The sequence below is a fragment of the Penaeus vannamei genome, chromosome 23, assembly GCF_042767895.1.
Source record: "Penaeus vannamei isolate JL-2024 chromosome 23, ASM4276789v1, whole genome shotgun sequence".
Classification (NCBI taxonomy): Eukaryota; Metazoa; Arthropoda; class Malacostraca; order Decapoda; family Penaeidae; genus Penaeus; species Penaeus vannamei.
In genome coordinates this window covers 33,211,546-33,239,045 of record NC_091571.1, presented here as the reverse complement: position 1 = coordinate 33,239,045, position 27,500 = coordinate 33,211,546, and the positions used below count along the sequence as shown (strand labels likewise).

Genomic DNA, 27,500 nt, shown 5'->3' with positions numbered 1-27,500 from the left:
CGTTAATTTTATTCTCTTTTTTTTTTATCTTATTTTTTCTTTTCGTTTGAATATTCGAGTACGTTAAAATCCGTTCAGTGTGCCACCTTCGAACAGCGCCCACACTCAACTTGGGGGAAGGGGTGGGGTGGGCGGGGTGGGGGGGGCGGTAACGGGTTAAGGTGCAAGTATTGGTCACGAAGGCTTGTCTGTGTGGGCTGTCTCTCTCAATCTATCTGACTATATATTTGTCTGTCTATCTGTCTACTTATCTATCTATTTGTCTGTTTGTCTGGCTGTCTATCTATTTGTCTTTCTATATGTTTGACTGTCTATCTGTGTATCTGTTTATCTATCTATTTGCATATCTCTATGTACCTTTTGTCTGTCATAATACCTGTGTATCTGTCTATCTTTCTATACGCTTATCTGAATATCTATTTATCTGAGAGTATGTTTACCAGTTATCCACGTATATATACACACATTCTCCCTCTCTCTCTCTCTCTGTATATATATTCATAATTTACACACACACACACACACACACACACACACACACACACACACACACACACACACACACACACACACACACACACACACACACACACACACACACACACATAATTTAATTATCCGTTATTCTTCTACTGCATAGCTTGTTTATTCAGCTGCACACATACAAGTATATTCTCTTTCTCTAAACATTTGAAAAAATATTCATTCTTACAAGATGTTAATCTCCCATTATGCATATTTTCCGTCTTTTCTTCTATTGTAGTGAGAGATTCATATCAAAATTTCATCACCATTTTCACCTTACCCCTCTTGCCTTCAGGTATCGTTGCCACATACGGTTTTTCAGTGTTATTTTTGTCCCTGTTAGCCGAGAAGAAATATGTGTATATGTATGTGTACATGTGTGTTTGTGTATGTGTGTATATGTATGTTTGTTTGTGTATGTGTGTATATGTATGTTTATTTGTGTGTGCGTGTGTGTGTGTGTGTGTGTGTGTGTGTGTGTGTGTGTGTGTGTGTGTGTGTGTGTGTGTGTGTGTGTGTGTGTATGTATGTTTATGTGTATGTGTGTGTGTGTTTGTGAGTGAGTTATAATCTATATGATGTGTGCATCTGTATGTCATTTAATCTAATAACATATATTTCTTTATGTCTGCGTAACTACCCATCTCCCCATCTATTTACTTATCTAATAACCCATCTTTTCAACAACCCAACTACCTAACTACCCCTCTTCCTACACATTCGTCTATCTAATAGCCCTCCTTCTTATCTATTTATTTACCTGACCTCTCCTTCCATCTATTTATCTACCTAAATGCCCTTCTTCCCATCTATATATTTTAGAAAACCCATCTTTTCATCTATTCATCTACCAAAAAACCATCTTCCCTTCTATCCAACTACCTAACTACTCGTCTCATTTATTTATCTACCTAACAACCCCACTTCCTATCAATTTATATACCAAAAAACCATCTTCCAATCTGTCAAACTACCTAACTACCCATCTTCTCATCTCCTTATCTACCCAACAACCCATCTTCCCATTTATTTATCTCCATAACCCACCTTTCCATCTATTTACCTACCTAAAAACCCTTCTTCCCATCTATTTATCTCCCTAACAACCCCTCATCCCATCTATTGATCTACTTAAGTCCCCCCACCCCCCCAAAAAAAAAAAAAATCCGCTACGCCCATTGCTCTGTGCCCCTCTTCCCATCTATTTATCTACCTAAGTCCCCCCCCCTCTAAAACAGATCCGCTACGCCCATTGCACTGGAGCCGATTTCCCTTCCGTATAGAAAACGGGGTCGATTTCGGTTTCCTTCGTCGTGGGCGTCTGGAAAGTGGTCGTCAGGAAGAACTCTTGCCGATGTGGGCGAACTAGTGCCGAACGCTTGTGGGTGGCGGCGCGGGCGGCTGAGGGAGGGGTGTGTGAGGGAGGGGTGTGTGAGGGAGGGGTGTGGGAGAGGGGTGTGTGGGGGAGGGGTGTGTGGCGGAGGAGTGTGTGGGGGAGGGGTGTGAGGGACGGGTGTGGGGGAGGGGTGTGTGAGGGAGGGGTGTGTGAGGGGGAGGGGTGTGTGAGGGAGAGGTGTGAGGGAGGGGTGTGTGGGGGAGGGGTGTGTGAGGGAGGGGTGTGTGGGGGGAGGGGTGTGGGGGAGGGGTGTGTGAGGGAGGGGTGTGGGGGAGGGGTGGGGGAGGGGTGTGGGGGAGGGGTGTGTGGGGTAGGGGTGGTGAGGGAGGGGGTGTGGGGAAGGGGTGTGGGGGAGGGGGTGAGGGGATTAAGGGGGAGGTGGAAGAGGGGAGAGGGATAGAAGGGGGAAGGGGTAGGGGGGTGACTGTGGTGGTGTGGAAATATTGTTGTAAATGCGTTTTTGGATTTGGTTTTTGTGGAGGGGGTTGGGGGGAGCGGCGTGGGATGTGAGGCGGAGGAGGGAGGGGATGGCGAGGAGGAGGACCAGGAGGAAGAGAAGAGTGAGGTGAAAGAGGATCTGGAAGAGAGGTGTAAGGTGAAGGATGAGTAGGAGGACGAGGTACAGGAGGAATGTGAAGGGGAGGAGGAGGAGAAAGAGGTAGAAGAGGAGGAGGAGGAAGGGGAAGAAGAGGAGGAGGAAGAGGAAGAAGAAGAGAAGGACGACGAAAGATAAGTAAGAGTGAAGAAGAGAAGGAAAAAGAACAGCAGAAAGAAAACGAAGTGAAGAAAGAGAGAGAGAAAAAACGAAAATAACAAATCAAAAAAGACGAAAAGAAGAAAAACAGGAGAAAGCCCCCAATTCTCACCACCATCACGCCATTATCACAATCACTCCGCGATTCTTTTTCAATTATCACTCCCCCCCCTCAATTATCATTATTCCAATTTATCATCTGTTTCAATTACTTTTATCGCTCATTATCAATGCGATCGCTGTCACCGAGACATTAAGAAGCGGGAAGTGATAGGAGGAGGAATTAATTAAAATGCTAAACGTCTTGAAGGTGACCGTCTTGGAAGAATGAGTAAGGCACAGGGGGTGGGGGAGGGGGAGGGGGAGGGAGAGTGGAAGGGGTGAAGGGGAGATAGGGGGGGAAGCGTGGGAGAGTGGGAGGGGGTGAGGGGGAGATGGGGGGGAGTGGAGGGGTGAGGGGAGATGGGGGGAAGTGGGAGAGTGGGAGGGGGTGATGGGGGAGATGAGGGGGGGGGAGTGGAGGGTGAGGGGAGAGATGGGGGGAAGTGGGAGAGTGGGAGGGGTGAGGGGGAGATGGGGGGGAAGTGGGAGGGGGTGAGGGGGAGATGGGGGGGGAGTGGGCAGAGTGGGAGGGGGTGAGGGGGGAAAGGGCAGAGGGGGATGAGGGTAGATGTGGAGGTTGGTGAGGGGGAGGGAGAGGAGGAGGGGAGAGAGGGGAGACAGAGGAGTGAGGTGGAGATGGTGAGAGAGAGAGGGGAGAAGGTGAGGGAGATGGGAGGGTGTGAGGTGAGTGAGGGGAGAGAGAGGGAAGGGGAAGGGGTTGGACAGAGAGTGAAAGGGGGAAGAAGGTTAAGAAGAGTAGGGAGATGGGGAAGCTGTGAGGAGTGAGAAGGAGAGAGGGAAGGGGGAGGGAGTTTAAGAAGGAAGTGGAAGCGGGTTAAGAAGGAAGAGGGAGGGGTTAAGGGAGAGGGAGATGGGGGAGGTTCAAAGGAAAGAGGGAGAGGCTAAAGGAATAAGGAAGACGGAGAAGGGAGAGAAAAGTAGGGAAAGATAGAAGAGAGATAAGGTAAATGAAAATAGTTAAGGAAGAGGAGAAAGAGGAAAGAGAGAGAAAAGTAAAAGGGAGGAAGAGAAACTAGGAGGAAAGAGAAAGGAATAAAAAGGAAAAGGAGGGCAAAAATGAAAGGTCTTAGAAAGAGGGAATCGAAAATAAAGAAAGAGAGACATAGAGAGATCTTAATAAATGACAAAGATCTACTCACGTAATTCTCGCTCGAGGAAAATGTCCAAGATCATTAGCTGATATAAAAAAAGAAGAAAAAAAAAACTTTATAAAAATAAATGTCAGTTGATTGAAGAAATTATCGCGATGAGAGAGAGAGAGAGAGAGAGAGAGAGAGAGAGAGAGAGAGAGAGAGAGAGAGAGAGAGAGAGAGAGAGAAAGAGAGAGAGAGAATATGTGTATATATATAAATGTAAAATTGATAACTGTAAAACTGAGAAAGAGCGAGAATGAGAGAGAAAAAGAGAAGAAGAAGAGAAATAGAGAAAGTGCAAGAGCAGAAAATAAGAAACCTACCCATCAAAACATAAACAAACAAGACACAGACATAAAAAAAACAAAAAAAAACAAGACCCTCGAAGCAGAGAGAGACGGAAAAGTAAACAAATAATTAAAAGCAAAGAACCGAACAAATAAAAAGAAGAAGGAAGAGATAGCGAAAGAGAAGGAGAAACAGCGCGTAGGCGACAAGTGACCGACAAGGCAGGCAGATGCAGAGGCGAGAGGGGGGGGAGGGGGTTGTGGAGAAAGGTGGGGTAGGGGGTGGAAGGAGGAAGAGGAGGGCGATTTGGGAAAGAGAGAGTGGAGGGTAAGAAATAGAGAGAGAGAGAGAGAGAGAGAGAGAGAGAGAGAGAGAGAGAGAGAGAGAGAGAGAGAGAGAGAGAGAGAGAGAGAGAGAAGGAAGAGGAAGGAGGGAAGAGAGAACGAGGGAAGTGGGGAGATAGGAAACCGGGAGAAAAAGGGAAGAAGGGGGAGGGGGAGGAGGAGAGAGAGAGTGGAAGAGAGGAAGGAGAGAGAGAGAGAGAGAGAGAGAGAGAGAGAGAGAGAGAGAGAGAGAGAGAGAGAGAGAGAGAGAGAGAGAGAGAGAGAGTGTGTGGAAGGATGAAGAGGAGAGAGAGAGAGTGGAGGAGGAAGAAGAAGGAAGAGAGAGAGAGAGAGAGAGAGAGTGGAAGGGGGAAGGAAGAGAGAGAGAGAGAGAGAGAGAGAGAGAGAGAGAGAGAGAGAGAGAGAGAGAGAGAGAGAGAGAGAGAGAGAGAGAGAGAGAGAGAGAGAGAGTGGAGGAGGGGGCAAGGGGGGGGGGAGGGGAGGGGTTCAGCTAACGGATCGCCACAATTGAACAGCGTGTGCAACCTGACTGGATTTTCGTGTTTATCCGTTTATATTTGTATCTCCCTGTCGCTGTGTAACGGGACATGGTACACACACCGTACACCGTAAATCACATAGAATAAACGTACATACATATTTCTTTGGTTTATAATTGTTTGTGTGTTTTAGGAGATGAGAGAAAAAAAACGAAAAAGTCATCTTAGCGTTCTTGTCTGTTGCGGTGCCTCGTTTTCTAACCTGTTTGAGGGGGGGCGAAGGTAAAACAAGAAAGAAGAAAAGAACAGGGAAAAAAAGCACTAAAATTCGTTGGTTTATACATATATACATATGTGTTTACATACGTATAGAGAGGCGAATTGACAGACAGATATATTCATGCATATATTTGATTTAAGCATGAATAAATAAATACATATAGGATTGCATACATACCTGTAGGCACACACACACACACACACACACACACACACACACACACACACACACACACACACACACACACACACACACACACACACACACACACACACACACACACACACACACACACACACACACAGACACAGCCATACAACTATATCAAGCATACAAACACACACATATATTTGTGCGTGTGTGTATGTACGTACGTGTGTAGACATATATATATATATATATATATATATATATATATATATATATATATATATATATATATATATATATATATATATATGCACATTCCCATCTATGACATAACACATTGACTACTTCCTCCTCCTCGGATCCAACTTTCACTTCGCCCTCTTGACTTTTATCATCCTTGGCATTCTTCCCTTTCCCTCTTCCTTTTCCTTTCAAACCTCTTTCCTCTTCTACTTTCCCTTTCTCGTGTTATTGTTATCGTATCGATTTTTCCCTTCTTTTTTCTGTGTCTTTCTCTTCCCCTTTTTAATTTGCGTTTGTATTATTTTTCTCCCTCTTCTGTTCAATTCCAAGTTTCTTTTGTGTGGTTGATTTCTCTTTTTTTCGTTTTTTTCATCGTAATCTTCCTTTCTACTTTTATCATGATATGTCTCTCTCTCTCTCTCTCTCTCTCTCTCTCTCTTCTCTCTCTTTTCTCTCTCTCTCTCTCTCTTTCTCTCTCTCTCTCTCTCTCTCTCTCTCTCTCTCACACACACACACACACACACACACACACACACACACACACACACACACACACACACACACACACACACACACACACACACACACACACACGCCTTGCTGGTGAATCAGCTCCAGCCTGACCCTGTCTTAGCGGTTCGCTGGCACCCTCAGATGACCCAGCTTGAACCCTGTCGTTGGTCCGCTCGCCCACAGACCAAAAGGAAGAAGGGAAAGAAAATAAGAATAAGAATAAAAGAAGAAAGAAAATTATAATAATAAAAGAAGAAAAGTGGAAATCATAAAGAATAATAGAAAAAAAAGAAAATAAGAATAATAGAAGATAAAGAAATAATAATAAATGAAGAAAAATGGAAATCATAAAGAATAATAGAAAAAAAAAATACCTTTTCCTTTATATCGTTTTAGACTATTTAGTTTCCTCGAGATTGCGTAGAATTCTCCGATTTTGCGAAACGAGAGAACCGAATAGGTCGAATAAAGCGGGCGGTTTGGCTTATACGACCCCCTTAACCGAGCGACCACCTCCAGCTCTTACAGGAGACACCGTCAGGAGTGAAAGTTGACCTCACGAGCATCATCTGCTTCGCCTCCGATATTTCTCTCGGGAATGGCGTGTCCTCTTGGGGCTTCTGCGGGGGTGTCAGACGTCCTTCTGCAGGAGTGTTAGACGTCCTTCTACGGGAGTGTCAGATGTCCTTCTGCAGGAGTGTCAGACGTCCTTCTGCAGGAGTGTCAGACTTCTTTCTGCATGAGTGTCAGACGTCCTTCTGCATGAGTGTCAGATGTCCTTCTGCAAGAGTCAGACGTCCTTCTGCAGGAGTGTTAGACGTCCTTCTGTGGGAGTGTCAGACGTCCTTCTGCAGGAGCCGTCGCACGTCTTGTGAAGGAAGTCCCTTTGCTCTGAGGGCACTGTGCTGTGACCTTCCCGCTGCGCTTGTCATGGCGATCACATTCACGTATCACACAGTTCCTGGCGCTTGGCATTGTATATCGCGTCCATTGGCTCTCGCTGTAATTCTCAATGGGCGTCGTGCAGGGCGGGAGCTTTGCGTCTCTGGTGAGGAGGGTTCAGGAAATGTTCGGATTCATTTGCAGTTGTAAAAAAAAGAAAGAAAAAAAATGGAAATGGATTGATGTTAATGATGACGATGATGGTAATAATAATGGTGATGATGGTAATACTGGTATTTTTTAATAGCAATAATAACAATGAAGATGATAATGGCGATGATGATTATGATCATGATAATAATGGCAATGATAATGATGATAATAACAACAATAAAGATAATGATAATAACAATAATGATAATAATAACCTCAATAAGAATAATGATAATAATTTTATGATGATAACAGTAACTTCTCATCAATTCAGGGCAAAAAACAGTGACGTGGGGTAATTCCACTGGTACTCGGAATAGAGAACTAGAACACTTACTGTATAGAGAGACACTGTTAGCTCGGGTAAATGTCAGACTTCCCTGGGTTTGTGCGCTTTGGTTAGTGCGTGCGTGTACGTGTGTTTCGTCGGGATGTCTTACTCTCCTTCGTTCCTCTATTTTTGATATCCTTGTCTTCACACCTCTTTTATTTTATCATTGTCTTACCACCTTTTTTGTTATATCCTTGTCTTTCCATCTCTTTTATTTTGTGCTTGTCTTTCCATCTTTTTTATTTTATCCTCGTCTTTCCACCTCTTTTATTCTATCCTCGTCTTATAACCTTTTTTTTATTATATCCTCATCTTTCCACCTCTTTTATTATATCATCATTATTATATCATTCCTCGTCTCCGCGATGGAAAGTCCCCCCCCCCCCATCAGTGCGTGCATTCTCCCCTGGGACATGAATATTCTCAATGACGGGAGAGCCTTCTTGGGCAAGTACCGGAGACAGCTCGTGGGTCTTCAGGTATGAGACGCCCGTGTGTTGGGGTCTGGGGAGAGAGGGGGGAGGGGAAATGGGGAGAAGGGGGGAGATGGGGAGGGGAATAGGGTAAGGGGGGGAGGAGAATGGGGAAAAGGGAGAGAGGGGGGTGGAAGGGGGCAAGGAGAGAAGAGGAGGGGGAAGAGGGAGAGGGGGAGAGGGAGATGGGGAGAAGCGGGAGGGGAAGGGGAACAGAGAGGAGTAAAGGGGGAAGGAGGGGGGTAGAGGGGGTGGTCGTAGGATGGAAGGTTGTTACAGTGCGATTGCAGTGCAAGTATGGTGTCTGGAGGTCGAGTGAAGGCAGAGAGAGTGCAATGTTTTGTATGCGTTTTGATCGCTGTCTGAACTCGTGGGAAATATGTAGATATAATTAGGTTTGTAGGATGATGCTCTATCTGTCTGTTTATCTATTTGCTTTATCTATCTAATTGGTGTTTTGGTGTTTCCCTAAAAGATTAAGAACATTTCACAGATACACACAGTAGTTAATACGGACTTAACATCGGTGACTTCATTTCTTCCTCGACTTTTTGTTCGTATTTCTTTCGTAAGTATATTATCTGCGCCAGATAGGTACACGAGCCTTTATCCCATTATCTCCCGCCGTGGCATGGCACACCTCACGGCGCACGCGAGCGATCCTTGAGCGGGTGACGTGTTAGCCATGCAAGGCAGCGGCCAGTCACTTTCCCTCCCTCTTGCCCTCTGCCTCCCCCTGCCCCCTGCCCCTTGCCCCTTCCCCGTTCCCTGTGCCCCCGCCGTGGCCCAGAGGCAAGGAGGGGGAGAGGAGGGCAGTCAGTCCCGCGGTGCCTCAGCGAGGAGCTGGTGGACGCGCTCGTGTTGTTAGGGTTATCACACGTCCTGGACGCCTCCGAGGAGCGAGAGGAGGCTGGAGGAGCGCTCAGGAGGGCCTTCGGTGTTGTTGGGCGGCGCTGCTGGGACCCGTATCGCGCTCGCATCTTCCTGCCTCTGCGACGGGGACGACCTTACCTGTGTTTGTGTTTCGTTGGCGTGTATCGCTGGAATGGCTTCTAAATGGAGCTTCGGTGATAGTTTACATCCGCTGTGACTGATAAGCGCCGATGGTAACGACTCGGCCAGCCTCTGCGTGCGTGTTTCATGAACTTCAGCATCCGCAAAAGTAAACCTGCATGAGAATAAAAGTGCATGGTGCTTCAGACCCCACTGGACCTCCCTCGGGAGCGGTTGTATGTAGGACTTCTCTCTCAGTGCCCGTGTGGATAAACGGAAAAGTAGATTCGGAAAAGGCTAACTAGTGAAGTGTTCCCTGAGATTCTGTCTTGAAAATAGGAGATAATAGAACAGGATATTAATAAAAAGAAAAAAAAGACAATAAAAATCAAAAGTGTTTTTGACTGAATTAAAGGCCAGCGGTGTACCGTTGGACGCCGTGTTAGGAAATATTAGATTGGGGCCAAGAAAGTGTCACACCGCGAGCGCTGCGGGTGGGTTTTGCAACACCCGCCGGACCAGTGTGCGCCCCTCGGAATACCTACCTCCAGTTGCATCTTGAGATAGACGTCATTAATTCCAGGCGCCGTCGGGGCCTTACCGCCATATCTGGGCCTCGTGAAACCGGCATTACAAGGCAGGGGTCGTTGTGGGTGGTTAGTTGGTGGCTCGGGACAGCCCTGCTCTGACGTGAGGCTGCGTGTGGACGTAGTGTTCGTTGTTCGTTCGAGAAAGGAGGAAAAGAAAGATCGCTTGCACCACACTGCTCGCGTCTTGATTCGCCTGGTGTTTATCATAGCATGCTGCATTTGGCCGCGAGTGTTCTTGATATTCAGCACAGATTGCACCCGAATGAGGAAGATGAAAACAGCATCCTTACAGAGACCGGACAAGTTGATAAACAAATTTCGATCGAACAACAGAACACAACCGTACAGACGCAAGCCAGGGAGCTAGTCGAGGGAGACGTGGAGTGTAAAGTAGAGTGTCCGACGGGGGAAAAAGCTCCCGACGAGGAGCCACCACGGCCTTCTTCAGGTAAGACCACAATGCAGTGTGAAACGATGGACGCCAGTAGTGTAGCGAGCGCGTTGAGTGTGGATGTTCGACCCAAGGAGGAGCATGAGGAGGGCGGTCCCCATCAGGAGGAACCCCTGCGATCCCTCAGTCCGCAGAGTCAGACCTCCACCGTCGCGTCTTCCTCTTCCGGCAGTCCGACGGAGGCGCGGGAGGAGATGGTGTTCGAGGAGGATGAGAAGTGCGTGCAGGGCGGGTCGTACCTTAAGGCCTCCACCCACCACGACTCCATCATGACGGACAGCGGCATCTCCGAACACGACGCCACCGAGTCCGATACCTCGTCGGACTCCCTCGGGCATGAAGAGGAGGTGACGGCGGAACCTCAGGAGCCCTCTCTGAATGCGGAGGCATACCAGACTCAGACAGAAGCCCTCGCAGAAGGGGAAGGTATTACCGCGACGTCGGAAGAAACGGAAGACATCGACAGGCTAGACAGGTCGTGGTTTGATCCGTCGTCGAACGATTTCTTCATCAACAGTGACTTAACAGATAACAGTAACTTCGTGGCGGAATTCGAGCCGCACAAAGAAATCTTCGACGAGTTGAGCAGCCCGAGAGACGAGGCGAGCAAGATCCGAGTCAAGCAGCGGGCGACGAGCAGGAATCACAAGGCACGGCAAGCAGCAAAGGGCGACATGACCTACGACCCGGCAGCGTGCGACGCCTACGCCCCTTGCAAGGTGGATGACTGCAAGAAGACGAAAGTAAAGGCAAGAAGGAATGAGGATTTTGACGATCTTCTTTTGGCGTCTGATGGCGAAATGATCGGAAGAGAAGCCTTCTACATGGAGGTCTTGTCCCCTCTCGCGGAAATCGAGAATGAGATGTCGATATTCGATTATGAATTTGAGATGAGGGACGACTCCTGGGGCACGGAGACGAACGAACCCTACTTCGACGTGCGAACCGGCCAGAGGATCCTCTCCACGATATACGAATTCGAAGTCACTTCCGATGAAGAAGACGACGATGATGACGTCCCGTTCGCGCTGTCGAATTTCCGCGTCGAAGACCACCTTCAGAACATCAAAACAAACAAAACGAGCGAAACGGGGAAGGGGGAGGCCTCTCAAATCGACGTCTTGCGAGTCAACAGTGATGCAGCAACAAATGGGAGGGACGAAAATATCCTTGATAACAAAGCTATAGAATTCAGTGATGACGTACCACTCCCTGGCCGTGAGAACAAGGAAGTGGATAAGACCCTAATAACAGACTTAACAGAAGACAGAATGTGTGTTACTACAAAAAATAATGATAAAAACGCCTCTCCTGATGAGCAAAATCACAACGGCGAAATTGATGACCAGGTATCCTGCGCTGGAAAGCACGAGGTGCGCCCAGCCACCGAGAGGTTATGCAATCTCCCGAGCGACGATCACGAGGCAGCGAAGGCCGTCAGTGCCACGCCGATGCGCGAGACGCCCGGGGAATCAGAAACAGACTCGTCTGCACACGCACGTCGGCGGGATAGCAGTGAAACTGTTAAAGCAAATGGAATGGCAGATTTTGAAGTAAATGGCATCGGTGGTCTTGCTTCTCCACAAAACCATACTAATCCTGAAAAGTCTAGTCATGCTGAGGACACAGATTCGAGAGACGCTAATTTAGGAAGAAAGCCAAATACGGACGAGTTTGTTAGCGGCAGTAGAGAATGTCTAAGAAAGCTAAGTAACTTTGGGCCGAACCCATTGTTAGTGTTGTCCACACCGAGTGACGAGGAGGACGGGGACGGTGTAAACTGCTTCGGACCAAACCCTGTGCTGGTATTATCTCCCGGCAGTGAGACTGCATCAGGTTCTGATGTGATGACGCAAGAGCCCCATGACCAGCCGGCGGGTGAATATTCATCAGGGAAGGACGTAAATAGCAGTATGGAGAGCCCCCGGGGTGAAGCGGGGGCATGCTACCTCCCCCCTCTGGGCGGGGAAGGGCACCCCGATGACGAAATGAGCAGAGGTGGGAATATTGGCAACGCCCCAGGCGTCGCGGGTCTTGAGGAGTCACTAGTTAGCGACGAGCGCCCAGAGGAAGGCGTAAGGGAAACGAGGGCTCCTGACAACACCCCAGTTCAGGAAGGGTATGCTGACCACTCGCCGCGGGTGAACGAGTGCGCTGACACTACCCAAGCAACCAAAAAATCGGGAGTTTTAAAAATTCGTCCGAACGACGCAGCAGGATGCAAGGAATCGGAGGACATCATAGCGGCGTGGGACAGCCACATCCTGCAGCACCTCGAGAAGGACAGTCATAGAGACGTCGACTTTGACATTTTCAAAGTTGAATCTGACGTCTTTGAGACTTCCGAAAACATTACGACAGACTTGGAAAAACAAAACCGTTTCGACGAGTCTGTTTCTCAGGCTGTGTCCAATGGTATGCCAGGTGGTGTCCAGAATAAATATGAAAACAATGACAATTCTACAACACGTGAGGGAGAATATACAGGTGTAGAATTCGTAGACACGGGAGATAAAGGTGGATTTTCGTCAGTGTCAGAAACTATGGACGAAAGAAAATCTGTGCCAGTGTTAGAGGGAGCGAAAGATGCTATCGATGAGCTAAAGAAAACTAGGAACAATAAAGATGAAGTTGATATATCGTCTGGAGAGAGACTAATGGCTGAGAATAACACCTTGGGCATCACGGGGGAGAATAAGCAAACGAAGGAAGAGAAAAGAAACCAGGAAAAGGAAGGAGATAAGGAGGAAAAAGTAGACAAACAGGGAGAGGAAATGAAGGAGGAGAAAGATGAAGGAACACAAAATGAGGGGAAAGAGTGTAGACAGGAAGAAGAAATAGTCAAAATGGAAGGGATGGAAAGGCAGGAAACAAAGGAAGAGATACTGCAGGATAGAGAGGAGAAACACGGGGATGATGGCGAAAATCAAATCAAAGAGGGAGATAAGGAGCAAAGAAAAGATAATGCACGGGATAAAATAGAAATTCAGGAGGAGAAAATAAAGGAGAATGAAAACGTGGAACAGAACGAGAATGAAAATCAGAACGTGATGAATAAGGACAGACGCAACGACGACAACAAGAACACACAAGAGGAAGATAAGAAGCCGAACGAACACGAGGAAGGTAAACAAGAGCAGGAAAAACAAGGGAGGCGTGAGGAGGCGTTAGAACACGTCCCTCAGGGCTCCGAGGGGGATAAGGAGGCCACTGAACAGGATGTTAAGAAAGTAGAAAACGATGCCAGCAATGGGCCGCCGACGTCTGAGGGATCGGAAGAAAGCAGTCCTGAGGAGAGGAATCACCAGCCTCCTTCAAGCGAGGTCGAGGTGGAGAAGCGTCTTGATGCTGACGAAGGCGCAACAGAGGAGGTCGATTTGCCAGGGAAGGTACAGAAATTTCATGTGCTGTTGGGTAACTTAGCTAATGCCGATTTCGAGGCACTCCTCCGCGCGAGGTATTCTGATTACGACCCCAACAAGCCTCCTCCAAAGCCAAAGAGATTGTTTTTAAGGCGCTTGTCCAGCGATCCTAATATGAAAGACAACATGGCGCAGCAGGTAGAAAATGACAAAACTTTGGCTGCCATCCAGAATAGCCAAGCCCCAAAACCCCCCATGAGAGTAAAGAGAAGAAAGCAAAGTCCTATGCAGGCTTCCCGTCCTCCGCCTTCGCAGGATAGACCAGTCCCCCCTGAAGCCTCACTCGCAAACGAAAACGACGCCCCGGAGACGAGAGAAAACGGAGATTGTGGGTCAAGTTCGTCGAGTGTTGTCGGGTATGAGGAGGAGATGGGAGGAGGGGGAGGGTCAATCTCCACCCCCTCTACCCTGGTCGATACCCTGGGTATACTCTCTGTCGCTGTGCCAGAACCACGTGAGGGAAGTAATGGCCGCCCTGAAGCGAATGTTAAGTGTTCGGGTAATGAAAGGGTCTTGGAGTCATGTGAGGCCGGCACGAGGACGATGCACGGAGAATATTTAGAAGGAGGTAAAAAGGAAGAGGGAGAGGAAGGAGAGCGAGAGAGGGAGTATGAAGGAAAGGAAGAGCGAGAAACGAAGGAAGGTGCTACACAAAAAGAGACGGAAGAAAGTCCGCCCACGAAAGGCAAAGAAGACGAGAAATTAGAAGAGAAAATGAAATGCGAAGACGAATCACTCGAGGGAGACACCAACAACGTCGTCGAGGAGTTAATGGACATCATCAGTAGTCTTGATGACGACAGAAACCCTCCCCCGAGCGTGATAAACGAGGATAACAGAGATAAGACTTCATCTGTTTCTTCTGAACTGACGCAGAACAGCCCCGACGCGCCTGATGCTGCTTGTGCAACGTCTGCAATGAACTTGAGAAACACAGAGGCGAAGGAGATGTGTGTTGAGGCGAGTAGTAGAGAGGGAGAGGTTGAGAAACAGCCGGCCGTAATGGAGGGTGAGATTGCGACACATGGAAATGAGAAAAACACGGAAGGCAAGGTCGGAATAGAGAATGAGGATGATAACGAGGGTAGAGTCAGAGTCGAGGGGAATGAAAAGGAGGAGGAGGAGGAGGAGAGGCAGGGTGCTAGTCATGAACCAATTAAGTGTGACACAACTCTACATAATCCCATTAATGAGGGACGTGACGAGGCCTCCCATGAGGCTCCCCGGCCTCCTGTGAGGAAGAAGAGAAATCCGTCCATCCGCTCGGCTCGCGAGGGGGCGCCGGCGACTCCCCCTGCGCCCCGCGACAACCAGGAAGCGACTCCGCCGCCGGTCCCGCTACGAACTTACCGGGGATACTCGTCCCTTCCCCGACCTGCCAAGAGCCAAAGCAGGTCCTCGCCCACGCCCCACGACGCCCGCGCTCCCCCCCGCACCAAGAGAGTGGCGAGATCTGCTTCTACAGCCACTTGTAGCAACAGGCCTCAGGTCACGCCCAGACTGACCGCCTCCGCCTCCGGGTCACCTCAGATGCGACCGGCGTCGGCGGACAGAGGCAGCAGCGACGCAGACTCAGTGAAAAAGGTCCACATCACTTCACTGGTGACGCCCCGACTCAGGCGCATCAAGACGTTCCTCGTGACGCCGGTCTCGCCGAATGATGCGCCGAGGAAAACGTTCCAGATCAGCCCGTGTCTATCGCAGAGCGCCCCCTCCGTCCGAGACAGCCCGGATGCACAGAAAAGCGCAGCTCAAGAAGCCCCAATAGAGCCCCAAAACACTAACCGGGACACCCCAGACAAACACCAAGATGTAAGCCAGGTCACTCCAGCCAAAATGACAGAGGTCACTTCAGAGGACACCTCAGAAGTCATCTCCGAAAACATCAGTCGCGACGTGAACTCTAGCACGCCCGAGCAGACCCGCCGCCACCTCCGTGTCAAGTTGCCGGAGGAGCCCTTGCCGAGGAGAGGGCCCGGCAGCGGCATCCAGCGCAAGAACACGCCGCACATCCGAAAGCGTTACCACACCATCGCCGACGGGACGACAGGCCAGAAACGCAAGAGGGAGAGCTCTATTAAAAGGGACGGGTCGCTCAGGGCAATCAAGTACCTCACGCTGCCCAACACCGTCCTCAAAAAGCTGAAAAACAATTCGAAGAAAGAGGAGGCGGCGCCTATTTCATGTCTGCCAAGGATCTTCGGCCGGAAGCAGAGATCTTACGACATGACGGGCTCGGTGTTTTCCCGAGCCGAGATCCCGGAGCTAACGCCGGAGAACGACCCACAGGCTGCAGAAGGCGCCAAGAACGCCTCTCGATCTCCCGAGGGCTCTGAAGAAGGCTTCTCCACCATCTTCAACTTCTTCACCGCCTTGGAGTTCGCCGACGACAAGGAGAGTCGACCGCCCATATTCACGGACGTCGAATTGCGTTGCATCACGAAGGACGGCCAGAAAAGGAGCAGTTACCCCTCGTGCGACACTCCGGAAGTGCCCAAGAGGAAGCGCAAGAAGGGCCTCGACTCCCCGATCTTCGACATAAAGGCCCTCAGCACCGAGGGGAAACCAGAGGAGGTCACTTCCTCCCCTCAGACGGAAGAGCCCGAACCCACCACGGCGGCCGACGACAAGGCGAGCGACGACGGCATCCGAAACGACCCGCCAACCCACGACGAGGACACGCCTTCCTCCCAGGACGCGGCGACCGACCTCCCCCTCGGCGAGCTCTCGAAAGACCTCTTCGACGACAGCGGCATAGGGTTAGGATTAGGCGAGACCGAGGACGAGGACGCGCCCAAAGGAATCCCCATCCCTCCCGCCGACGAGCCGCCCGCGGTGCAGATACAGACGTGGGCGGAGCGGCAGGGGCAAAGGGGCCTCGAACTTCCCCGTCTTTACCTCCGTGGGCTGCCCGAGGAGAAGGGAGCCAAGGTTGACCTCAGTGTAGCCATGGAGGAGGAGAGCGAAAGTGAGGAAGAAGGTAAACAAAGAGGAATAAATTTGGTGTCTTCATAGGGGCGAAAATGAGGAAAAATTAAGCTTCATCTTACTCACGCTCTCATATGCTTATTTCTATTAACATCATGTGTTTATTCTTCGTCTTTTAGATAGATAAATATGAAATGAAGTCGCTGTTTCTATGTGAAAGTACTGTTCTTTTTCTGTTAAGGTTCATGTATGTGTATGTATGCAAATTCAGTCTCCGAATGGGTTTGTTTGTCTGTATATTACCATCATCGTCTGTATCATTGCAGAAAGAGTACACACACACACACATTATATACTTATATGTTTATGCATGAATGTATGCATTCATGTCCATATATATATTTATGTGGACACACAAATACACACACTCACGCGCGCACACACACACACACACACACACACACACACACACACACACACACACACACACACACACACACACACACACACACACACACACACACACACACACACACACACACACACACACTAATACACACACACAGACAAACACACACACATACACACATATATATATGTATATACATATATGTATATACGTATATGTATTTATATATATATAGATAGATAGATAAATAGATAGATAGATAGATATAGATATATATATGCATATATGTATGCATGCATGTGTATTTACAACTCTCCCGTGCTGGATTGATCACACAACAGAGAATGACTAATCCAATGCTAGTTTTTGCGTGACGACAGGATGCTGATGCCCGGTCCCGTTCACCGATCAAATACAGGATGTCGTGTGTTTACAAGTAAGGTCGATGGGGGGGGAGGGAGGGGCGGGGAGGAGGGGGATGGGATATGGGGGGGTCTGGTGAGGAGGGAGGGGCGGGGAGGAGGGAGGGGCGGGGAGGAGGGGGAGTGGATATGGGGGGGTCTGGTGAGGAGGGAGGGACGGGGAGGAGGGAGGGGCGGGGAGGAGGGGGAGTGGATATGGGGGGGTCTGGTGAGGGAGGAGACGGGAGGGATTGGATATGGGGGGAGGGGGAGGGTCTGGGGGATGCAAAGTGCTCTATTGTCCCGCCGTTGGACCAGTACTGTACCTGTCATTACTGTGCGATTCCGGGAGTATATATTAGCGAGATAAGATTATTATTTGTGATTATTATTAGTTTGTAGCGGTGGATAGACGGGGGATACGTGCATACATGTGCTTGCGTGTGTCAGTCGCCGAGCAGATAGACAGAATGCTCGTACGTGACCCGCCAGCCAGCAAGACCGGTCCAGGAGATAACATTTACAATACCTTCGCTTCTGACGCATTGTGTTGCTGGTGAGTGATGCCCGGCGGGACGTGTGCGTTGTTAAATGAATTCGCGATGAAGCATTCTGGGAAAAAAAAATAAACAACGTGGAATATTCTCCGTCAGACTTCTTTTTTTTCCTCTTTTTCTTTTTTTTGATGCCATTGAGTTCGCTACCTAATCCGCGGTGTGATTCCCTCTTGCCTCTCCTAATCACCTGACGCCATGACGGATCGCGCAATTATCTGGATGATATTCGTGATAACAAATCCTTATCGTTCGTCACTGGTTTGATACGAAGTGGAAGCGTGAAGCGAGTGTGGATATCCGTGTAAACCGTGACACAGCGTCGACGAGGGAGAGAGAGAGAGAGAGGAAGAGAGAGGGAGATAGAGGGGGACACAGACAGAGAGGGAGAGGCAGTTTTCCGGGTTTGTGAATGTGTGGAGGGAGGGAACACCTCTTCCCCTTTCAGTGCTGCGAGGACCCTGACCCGCTGATCTGCTGTTGCCGTGAGTCCTGCGGCAGAGACGTCCTGGGGCTGAAGGAGGCGGCGTTTAAAGGGCGTGGGTATGTGGCACGGATCCTGTTCTGGGGTGTCGTGCAGTGGTTGCTTTTGGGCGGTTTCGGTGGTTTATTTATTATTTATTTATTTATTTGTTTATTTATTTATTTACTTATTTATTGTATTCGTGTTTTGGGGATGATGGTAACTACGATTTTGTGTACGTGAATGAAGCTGTGTTGAGAAAGAGAAAAATGAAAGAAAAAGGCATAGATATACAGCCAGAAAGAACTAGACAGACAGACAAAGAGACAGACAGACAGACAGACAATCACACACACACACACACACACAACTAACCAAACAAACACAAAACACCAAACCAAACGGAACGGAAAAAAAAAATCCGCAAAACGCCATATAACGCGGCATGCAGTGGGCGTTGTGCAGAGGAAGTGTTTTAGTAGAGGAATGGTAATTAGAGGAAGGATCTCTATTCAGGTGAAAAAAGAGAGAGGTACTCCGCCCACAGGTAAAGTGCACGTCCAACAGAAACCTTATAACGAAGTGGCCGATACACGCGACTCACGTAAGAGAGATATTTCGATAGAGAGAGGAGAAGAGAAGCGAGAAATAGAGGTATTTTGATAGGGCGAGGAGAAAAAAGTGAGAAATAGAGGTATTTTGATAGGGCGAGGAGAAAAAAGTGAGAAATAGAGGTATTTTGATAGAGCGAGGAGAAAAAGGGGAGAAATAGAGGTATTTTGATAGGGCGAGGAGAAAAAAGTGAGAAATAGAGGTATTTTGATAGAGCGAGGAGAAAAAGGGGAGAAATAGAGGTATTTTGATAGAGAGATAGAGAGAAAAAGCGAGAGATATTTGGTTATTACGAGATATTTCACTGATGGTCTGATGCGGAAAGTAAACATTGTATTTGCTGTGACGTCAGCGAAGTACCGGGAGGACGTGGGGGGGGGGGGCGGTGGGAGGGGCAGTTGACGGAGGGGGAGAGTTAGAAAGAGTGAGAGAGAAAGAGAAAGAGAAAGAGAGAAAGAAAGAAAGAAATAGAGAGATATGTAGATAGGTAGATAGATAGAGAGAGAGAAAGGATAAAGAGGGGGAGGAGCGTAATATAGGGAGAAAGTGGGGAGGGGGAAAGAGGGGAGGGAAGGGAGGGAGGGACCGAACATAATAGCTCTGTGGTGAGAGATAGGGGAGTGATGTGGCCATAGACTTGGTTTCCCTTTGTGTGTTTTACCGAAATATGTGAATGACTCGACAGGGGGGGAAGGGAAGGGAGGAGGGAGAGAGAGGGAGAGGGAGAGGGAGGAGTGTTGGAGGGTGTGGGGGAAGGAGAGGGAGAGGGAACTTGCAGAATGAAAGGAAGGGAAAAGAGAAAAGGAAAGTGAGAGAAAGAAAGAGAAAGTAAGAGAAAAATTGAGAAAATAAGAGAATAAGAGAGAAAGAGAAAGTGAGAGAAAAATAAGAGAAAATAAGAGAAAAGAAGAGAGAGAAAAACAAGAGAATAAGAGAGAGAGAGAAAAAAGAAATACCCATTCAAAAATCTCTTCCGCTTCGTTCAGATCCTCCAGGACACGTCATCTCCGCACCCTTTTATTAACACTATTTTTTCTGTCTAACACAATTACTTACTGATAACAACCGCGATAAGAGTGATAAGGAGTTGCGCCAGTGACGACAGATGTCAGGGAAGATAACATCCGCAGATTCCATGATGTCAGTTTGTCAGATTTGTTGATGTCAGATTAACCAGAACGAGAGAAAATGGAAATGTTTTTTTCTTTCTCATTTTATTCTTTCTCTTGTCATTATTATTAATATTAGTTTTATTTTATTATTATTTTTTGGCTTCTTCTTTTCCTGTTTTTGTTGAAAAATGACCAAAAATAGAAGTCTTAGATGACACTGCATTTTAAAATGTCACAGCGGGAATATTTTGGTAGCGGTACTTTGTAATATCTCGGTAATTAAAGTGAACATGCTGTTGTTTGCCTTCAGTTCCTTGTAAGCGTTAAGGGCTATGGTCTTTTTCTGTTTATCAATGTTTCTTCTTTTTCTCCTCTTTCTTCTTTTTCTTTTCTCGCATTCTCCTTCTTCATCTTCTTCTTCTTCTCCTCCTCCTCCTTTTCCTCCCCTTCCTCCTCCTCTTCTTCTTCTTCTTCTTCTTCTTCTTCTTCTTCTTCTTCTTCTTCTTCTTCTTCTTCTTCTTCTTCTTCTTCTCCTCTCCTCCTCCTCCTCCTCCTCCTCCTCCTCCTCCTCCTCCTCCTCCTCTTCCTCTTCCTCTTCCTCTTCCTCTTCCTCTTCCTCTCCCTCTCCCTCATCCCCCTCCTCCTCCTCCACCTTAATTCCTGCTTTACCGCATTTTCACGCTCTCGATATTCCCATTTTCTCTCACACCAACTCACCCCCTCCCTCCCTCCCGCCTTAGCATCCGTTTCAGCCCATAATAACTCCAATTTCTCTCTTTCTCCCGGCAGACACTCCTTCTCCGGGCCCGCCTGTGGAACCCGAGAAGGAGGACCACCACCACCAGGACGCCCCGGGGGAGAAGAAGAGGGAGGAAGACAGGATTCAGAAGGACAGGTGTATCGAAGTCTACCCTGAAACCGTGAGACAGCGGCAGAGGAACATGATGGCGTCGTCAAATAAGGTGAGAGAGAGGGATGGAGAGGGATGGAGGAGGAGGGAGGGAGGGAGGGAGGGAGGGAGGGGGAGAGAGGGAGGGAGGGAGGGAGGGAGGGAGGGAGAGAGAGAGAGAGAGAGAGAGAGAGAGAGAGAGAAAGAGAGAGAGAAGGAGCGAGAGTGGGAGTAAGGGGAGAGAGAGTGAAGGAGTATGAGTGCAAGTATGTGAGTGAGAGTAAAAGAGTAAGAATTCGGAAAGAGTGAAAATAGAAGTAGGAGTGAGAGAGAGTGAGAGTGAAAGTGAAAGTAGGAGTCGGAGTGGGATGGAAGTGAGAGCGTGAATAGGAGTGAGAGTGTATGTGAGAAGCGAGAGTGAGAATGAGAGTGAGTACGAGTGTGTGAATGTGATTGCGAGTGTGAATGTGAGAGAGAAAGAGAAATAGTTATACAGTCGAGAAAAGAGGAAGGAGAGAGAGAGAGAGAGAGAGAGAGAGAGAGAGAGAGAGAGAGAGAGAGAGAGAGAGAGAGAGAGAGAGAGAGAGAGAGAGAGAGAGAGAGGGGGAGAGAGGAGAGAGAGAGAGAGAGAGAGAGAGAGAGAGAGAGAGAGAGAGAGAGAGAGAGAGAGAGAGAGAGAGAGAGAGAGAGAGAGAGAGAGAGAGAGAGAGAGAGAGAGAGAGAGAGAGAGAAAAGAGAGAGAGAAAAAAAGAGAGAGAAAAAAAAGAGAGAGAGAAAAAAAAGAGAGAGAGAAAAATAGAGAGAAAAAAGAGAGAGAGAAAAAAAGAGAGAGAGAGAAAAAAAGAGAAAGAAAAAAAAGAGAAAGAAAAAAAAGAGAGAGAAAGAAAGAAAGAAAGAAAAAGAAAGAAAGAAAGAAAGAAAGAAAGAGAAAGAGAGAGAAAGAAAAAGAAAGAGAAAGAAAGAAAGAAAGAGTGTTAGTTATGCAATCAAAAAAAGGATTAACATGCAAGGTTTCGCAAAGTGAGTAATTGCACAATGATGCAAGCAAACACGCAAGCCTCTAAGCGGAGACTGATAATTTTTTTCTCTGCCTCTCATTTCTTCACAAATAAGGAGGAACGAAGTATAACGTGTTTTTATCGTGACTCTGCAACGAATTTAACTGCAATATGCGTAAAAAAACGATTAAGAAATTCGTAAATGTGTTCATTTTATTTCAGAAAGGCCGCGGTCAAAGAGAGAGAAAAAAATATAAGAATAGTAAGAATTGGTTTACAATTAAAGTACAATAGCAGTGACTGTCAATATTTTCTATTTTTAACTTCAACGCACACTGTATTTAAATCCTTGGTAGAGCAAATGTCGAGTTTTTCCTTTCATTTTTTTTTCTTTTTTTCAAGGAAATCTCGCAAACGCCATATTCCCGACGTTAGTATTGATGCCTGTCCATAGATGGCTCTCCTCTCCCATTACAAAGAACACGCAACTTGCCTGGGATGCTTTGGGGTTGGGAGGGGGAGGGGGGGTTGGGTATGAGGGCAAGGGGTGGGGGGAGGGGGACTGTGGGAGACCTGGATGAGGCAGAAGGAGGAGGCTTAGTGCTTCAGGGTTATGGTGAGGGAGTGGTGTCTTGCTGTGGTGCGATGGATAAAGGGGGATTTTGTCCCGTGTAAAAGTTACGGGGGATAGGTTTTGCGCAGGTCTGTGAAAGGAGAGGAGTGAGAGTTCGCTTACGTGAGAGAGTTTTATCGAAGTGAGGGTCTTTGTTTGCATTCCGTGTGCGTTAGTTCCTGAAACATCCTTGAAGATGGTGCACCGTGACGCGAGGACGACACGACCCGAGGTTTTCTGACCCGACCCCCCTTTGCCTTCCTCCAGGTGGACATCAAGAACTGGAACTCGGGCGTCGGCAGCGAGAGCAGCCAGAACAGCCCGTCGAAGGTCAAGAAGTTCCTGCCGTCTGTGAAGGCGCTGAGGAACCAGTTCGAGACCGGCAAGACCAGCAACGGCAAGGCCTCCGAGACCGCCACCAACGGCCACCACCAGGCCTCCAACGGCACCAACGGCAGCACCCTCAACCGCAAGACCTCGAGCTCGACCTCGTCCCTCGCCAGCTCGACCTTGGAGAAGACCAGCAGTACAACGAGCCTCAACTCCGGCGGCGGCTCCTGCGAGAACCTCCTGAGCCCCGTGTCCGCCATGGCCGAGAACGGTCGCGCGCAGCAGATCGTGGATCCCGACGAGCCCGTGGAGCCCATCTTCAACCAGTTCAAGAAGGTGGACGAGGAACTGCGGGAACTGATGAGCAAACCGCCGTCTACCACTGGATGGAACCCGGTGAGTGCGAAGAGGACTTCCTTTACACTTCCTGATGATTTGAGTCACATTTTTAGAAATAATTGATAAAAAAAACACTATATAATTATTAATAACATCTGTATATCCTCTTATCAAAATCAGTGATTAGAAGCCACAAAACAACAGAAAACGTATACTCTTTTTACCAAAGCTATGAAACTAGTACAGCACCTTACACGTTTTCCCCCTCTTGCAGCGCCCTCTGTTGAAACGCCTCTACTACATCCCCGACGCCCCCAAAGTACAGAGCCAAGGCACCACCTACGTCAACATCGAGGGATACCTGGAGAAGCTTCCGTCCGGGCGAAAGAAAGCCACCTTTTGGAACGCCTGGAAACGACGCTACTTCGTGGCCAAGGAAGGAGTGCTTTATTACTACCAGGTGAGCGTTTGGGGTTTTCCTTCGCGTAGTACTGAAGGTGTTGCTTGATTTCATATATCTTTTGCTTTATTGCTGGTAGATATTAGAGGAATAGGGTTGCATTTCCTTTTCAAAACGTAGATCTCAGAGGAATAGGATCGCATTTCTTTTTCAAAACGTAGATATCAGAGGGATATGGTTGTATTTCCTTTTTGAAGATAATAATGTTTTTTTTCTTCTTTCAGAATCCACAAGCAGACAAACCCAGCATGAAGATGACTCTGATGGGAGGCAAAGTAGAATGTATGGAACCCAACATGGTCGGCGTCGATGATGGGGTGAGTATCTCTCTCTCTCTCTCTCTCTCTCTCTCTCTCTCTCTCTCTCTCTCTCTCTCTCTCTCTCTCTCTCTCTCTCTCTCCACCTTTATGTACGGTAGCAGATGGAAATAGTAGCCAAAATTTAACTTCCAAATGTATGCCTCTTAACAATGTAGCTCTGTATACTTGGTCTGCCATGCGTGCTTACTCACTCTGGTGAAGTAAATCGTACTTGTGTAGATTCATGGTGAAAGTCCTTGTCTCCGAGAAAGTAGAAGTGCGTGTAGTGCCAGAGTGAATGTCATGTAGTATTTTTCCTCTCTTTAGAAAACCTGTCTTTGATCTTCATCCATCTGTCTTTAAATGCAGTAGTTGTAAGCAGTTTCATATTTGTGTATTGTAGCTTCTTCCTGAACTTTCCTCAGAACACATTATCTTAGACTAACACTTGTTCACAAAAACTGATAAGCAAACAAATCCACATGTACCATATTACCCAACACACGCACCAGTGAAAAAAAATCGACAAACACACTAGTAAATAATTTTCTGCAGTTACACCAACACGTCCCACTGTGGCATGTGCGTGTCACCAAATACAAATATACTTCAGTTTGTGTTGGCATCTGTAGGCAAGACAATACACCAGATTCTTGCGCATGTCTGCATGGTTAATGATTCTGACGGTATCCACTACATAAGTATACGTATATTTGCCTAGCTTTTCGTAGAATGTCTATTCTTGTAGTTGTTATTATTGCTAGAGTTGTAGATCTTGATGCTTTATAGATATGAATATTTCCAATTAGTTGCAGTAGATTTGGGCGATCTATCGGTCGTCATTGCTTTTATAAAAGTAGATTATAAAGATATTGTTACCTTCTAATATTTATGATATATTAAAATTTATTTATTAATGAACCAGCTGATACCAGTTTGAAAATATATTTAGTGTCTGTATATATACAAAGAGGTTGTATTATATTTAACTGCTTTAATAACAATCAGCCATGGCAAATGTGAATATACCAGAAGGGTTTACACTGTAGTTGGATCATCAGTCATGCAGAGATACCAAAGAAATATTAGATTCCTATAACCATGACCCGGAGACACGGGTTTCACAGATCTAAAGTCTTTGCCACAACAAACCACTAACTAGCTAACTAACTAACGTCTTCTCGTCTCTCCCCCTCCCCTCCCCTGCCCCCCTCCAATCCCCTAACTCGACCCTCCAACTCCTTGACCTTGCTCACCTGTCTGTGGCTGTCTGTGGTTCTCTGTGGCTGTCTGTCTGCCCGGTTCGGTCCGACAGACCAGAGACCCAAAGTCTGGAGCCATGATTGGTATTGATGACGGGGTAAGTCCTTGTATGTGTTGTGTGTTGGCTTTTCCGCACACTGGAACCACCTCGTTCCGTTGTTCACTTCACTGTTGTTTGTGTGTTTCTGCGCTCTTTTATTGTGTGTTTATTTTATATTTGCTTCTATGCTTTGTTTATTGTTGATATAATGAGCTTGCTTCGTTTAATGGTTTTTGACTAATGTGTACATATTTGATTTACTTTCATGGGGTGACTAATAAAAACCAGCTTGCTTTTGTGTTTTACTGTATATTCAGCCAGAGAGTATGTAGCTGTAAATACGTAGAATATTGTATATATATCATGTACGATTACTAACTGAAGCTGACAACACAGAAATAAATGGTACCACGAAAAACAAGACCGCAAACCCGTATTTAATCGCCTCTATGTCACTCCTGCAGAAGGGCCATTACGTCGTGGTGAGATGCAGCTCTCGCCAGGAGGCCGAGCGATGGCGCAGGGCCCTCGAGACGCACACGGTCGAGGACTTCGCCAGCCAGTACGTGCAGCCCTGGCCCGTCCCTAACGACCCTGCGCTCCTCAGGGACACCCTTGTCATTGACCTGGGTTCCTGCTCCGTCAGGGCGGGCGTCCTAGCCTCGCAGGGTGAGTTTTGATGCCGACAGAGGGTGTTGGAGCACTGTGTATATAAGCCAGTGGATTGTTGTTGCTCATTTTCATATTTGTCTTATTTTCATTATTGTTGGTGTTATTTTGATGTATACTTACTATTCATGTTATTATTGATGTTGTTTTAGTTTTATTTACTGCCATATATCCATATTATTATACTTGCTTCACAATAAGTAACCAATATCACTCCCACTCCCTTTAATACCACCCTAACCAAGACACCAAACCGCACATCATCCCCCTATGAATACCACTTCAAGACTAAAAAAACCTAACACTGCCGTCCTTCCCCGCAGCCACCTTGCCCCAGCTGTTCCTTCCCTCGGTGGTGGCGACGGAGCGCGAGTCTCGGCGCCAGATCTGGGGTTACGACGCCCTCACGCCCGATGTCCGCGCTGCCTCCACCATCTCGTTCCCCGTCCGACCCTCGCACAAAATTACGAAGGTGAGGGGGACTTCTTTCACGTTGGATGGCTCGGGTCGTGTGTGTTTTTAGAAATAGTTGATTAAAAAGGCTATGTTATTATTGAAAAGAATCAGTGGTGCGAATCTAATTTGATTAGAAGCCACAACGCGTGTTTTGGCTGTTTTTGTCATTCTTGTTATCATTATTATTTAAATTATTTTATCGTTATTACTGTGTATGTTATTTTTTGCGAAGTGTTAAGTTTAGTGATAAGGGTTTGTTTGAGAAAAGACCAAAATAATCTCTCGTATGAAAATAGAAACTGGAAGAAAAAAACTCATGTATGAAAATAGAAAATAGAAGAACAAAAAATCTCTAGTATGAATATAGAAAATAAAACAAAAGAAATATCTCGTATGAAAATAGAAAATAGAACAAAAAAACAACAACACTTGTATGCCCTTAGAAGAATTCATTTAAAAAACACACGAAAACCCCTCCTCTCTCTCTCTCCGCAGTACTCTGTAGACCTGAGTGCCGTCTCAAGTCTCCTGCAGAAGACCTTCGCCGACCTGAGGGTAGACCCCAAGAACTACCACCTGCAGCTGTCCGTCCCTCGCGTCCTCAACTCCAGCACGCAGACGGAGCTTATGCGGGTCCTCTTCGACAAGTTCGGCGTGAAGTCCGTCAACCTCACGCACCAGTCCATCCTCGCGCTCTACGCCTACAACGCCACGTCCGGGATCGTCGTGGACATCGGCGAGAGAATGGACATCGTGCCCGTCATCGATGGTGGGTCTTTAGTGGGGTGTCTGTGGTGGGGAGGGAGAGAGAGAGTGGAGTGTGTGGAGTGTGTGTGTGTGTGTGTGTGTGTGTGTGTGTGTGTGTGTGTGTGTGTGTGTGTGTGTGTGTGTGTGTGTGTGTGTGTGTGTGTGTGTGTGTGTGTGTGTGTGTGTGTACGCGCGCGCGTGCGTGTGTGCGTTTGTCTGCCTGTGGCTGTGTATGTGTGTCTATGCCTGTTTGTGTCTATGTCTATAGCTATATCTATGTATACCTGTAATTACATCCATCTATATGATAGCATGCATATGTATCAGCCAATGAA

At 47.5% G+C, this 27,500-nt stretch overlaps 1 protein-coding gene across 8 annotated transcripts in view; it reads left to right on the top strand.

Annotated features, from left to right (window-relative positions):
* LOC113826669 (uncharacterized) overlaps positions 1 to 27,500 on the top strand; it is a 605,469-nt gene that overhangs the window by 573,731 nt on the left and 4,238 nt on the right. For 4 of the 8 annotated variants that reach the window (XM_070137939.1, XM_070137940.1, XM_070137938.1 and 1 more), the window contains 8 exons: positions 20,852 to 21,024; positions 22,830 to 23,288; positions 23,506 to 23,691; positions 23,916 to 24,008; positions 25,306 to 25,350; positions 25,758 to 25,962; positions 26,286 to 26,434; positions 26,914 to 27,187. In XM_070137939.1, coding sequence (XP_069994040.1) covers positions 20,852 to 21,024; positions 22,830 to 23,288; positions 23,506 to 23,691; positions 23,916 to 24,008; positions 25,306 to 25,350; positions 25,758 to 25,962; positions 26,286 to 26,434; positions 26,914 to 27,187 — 1,584 coding nt within the window. Of the gene's footprint in view, positions 1 to 10,164; positions 16,564 to 20,851; positions 21,025 to 22,829; positions 23,289 to 23,505; positions 23,692 to 23,915; positions 24,009 to 25,305; positions 25,351 to 25,757; positions 25,963 to 26,285; positions 26,435 to 26,913; positions 27,188 to 27,500 lie in introns of those variants that run through there. The other 4 variants (XM_070137942.1, XM_070137941.1, XM_070137936.1 and 1 more) reach the window with 3 other exon arrangements.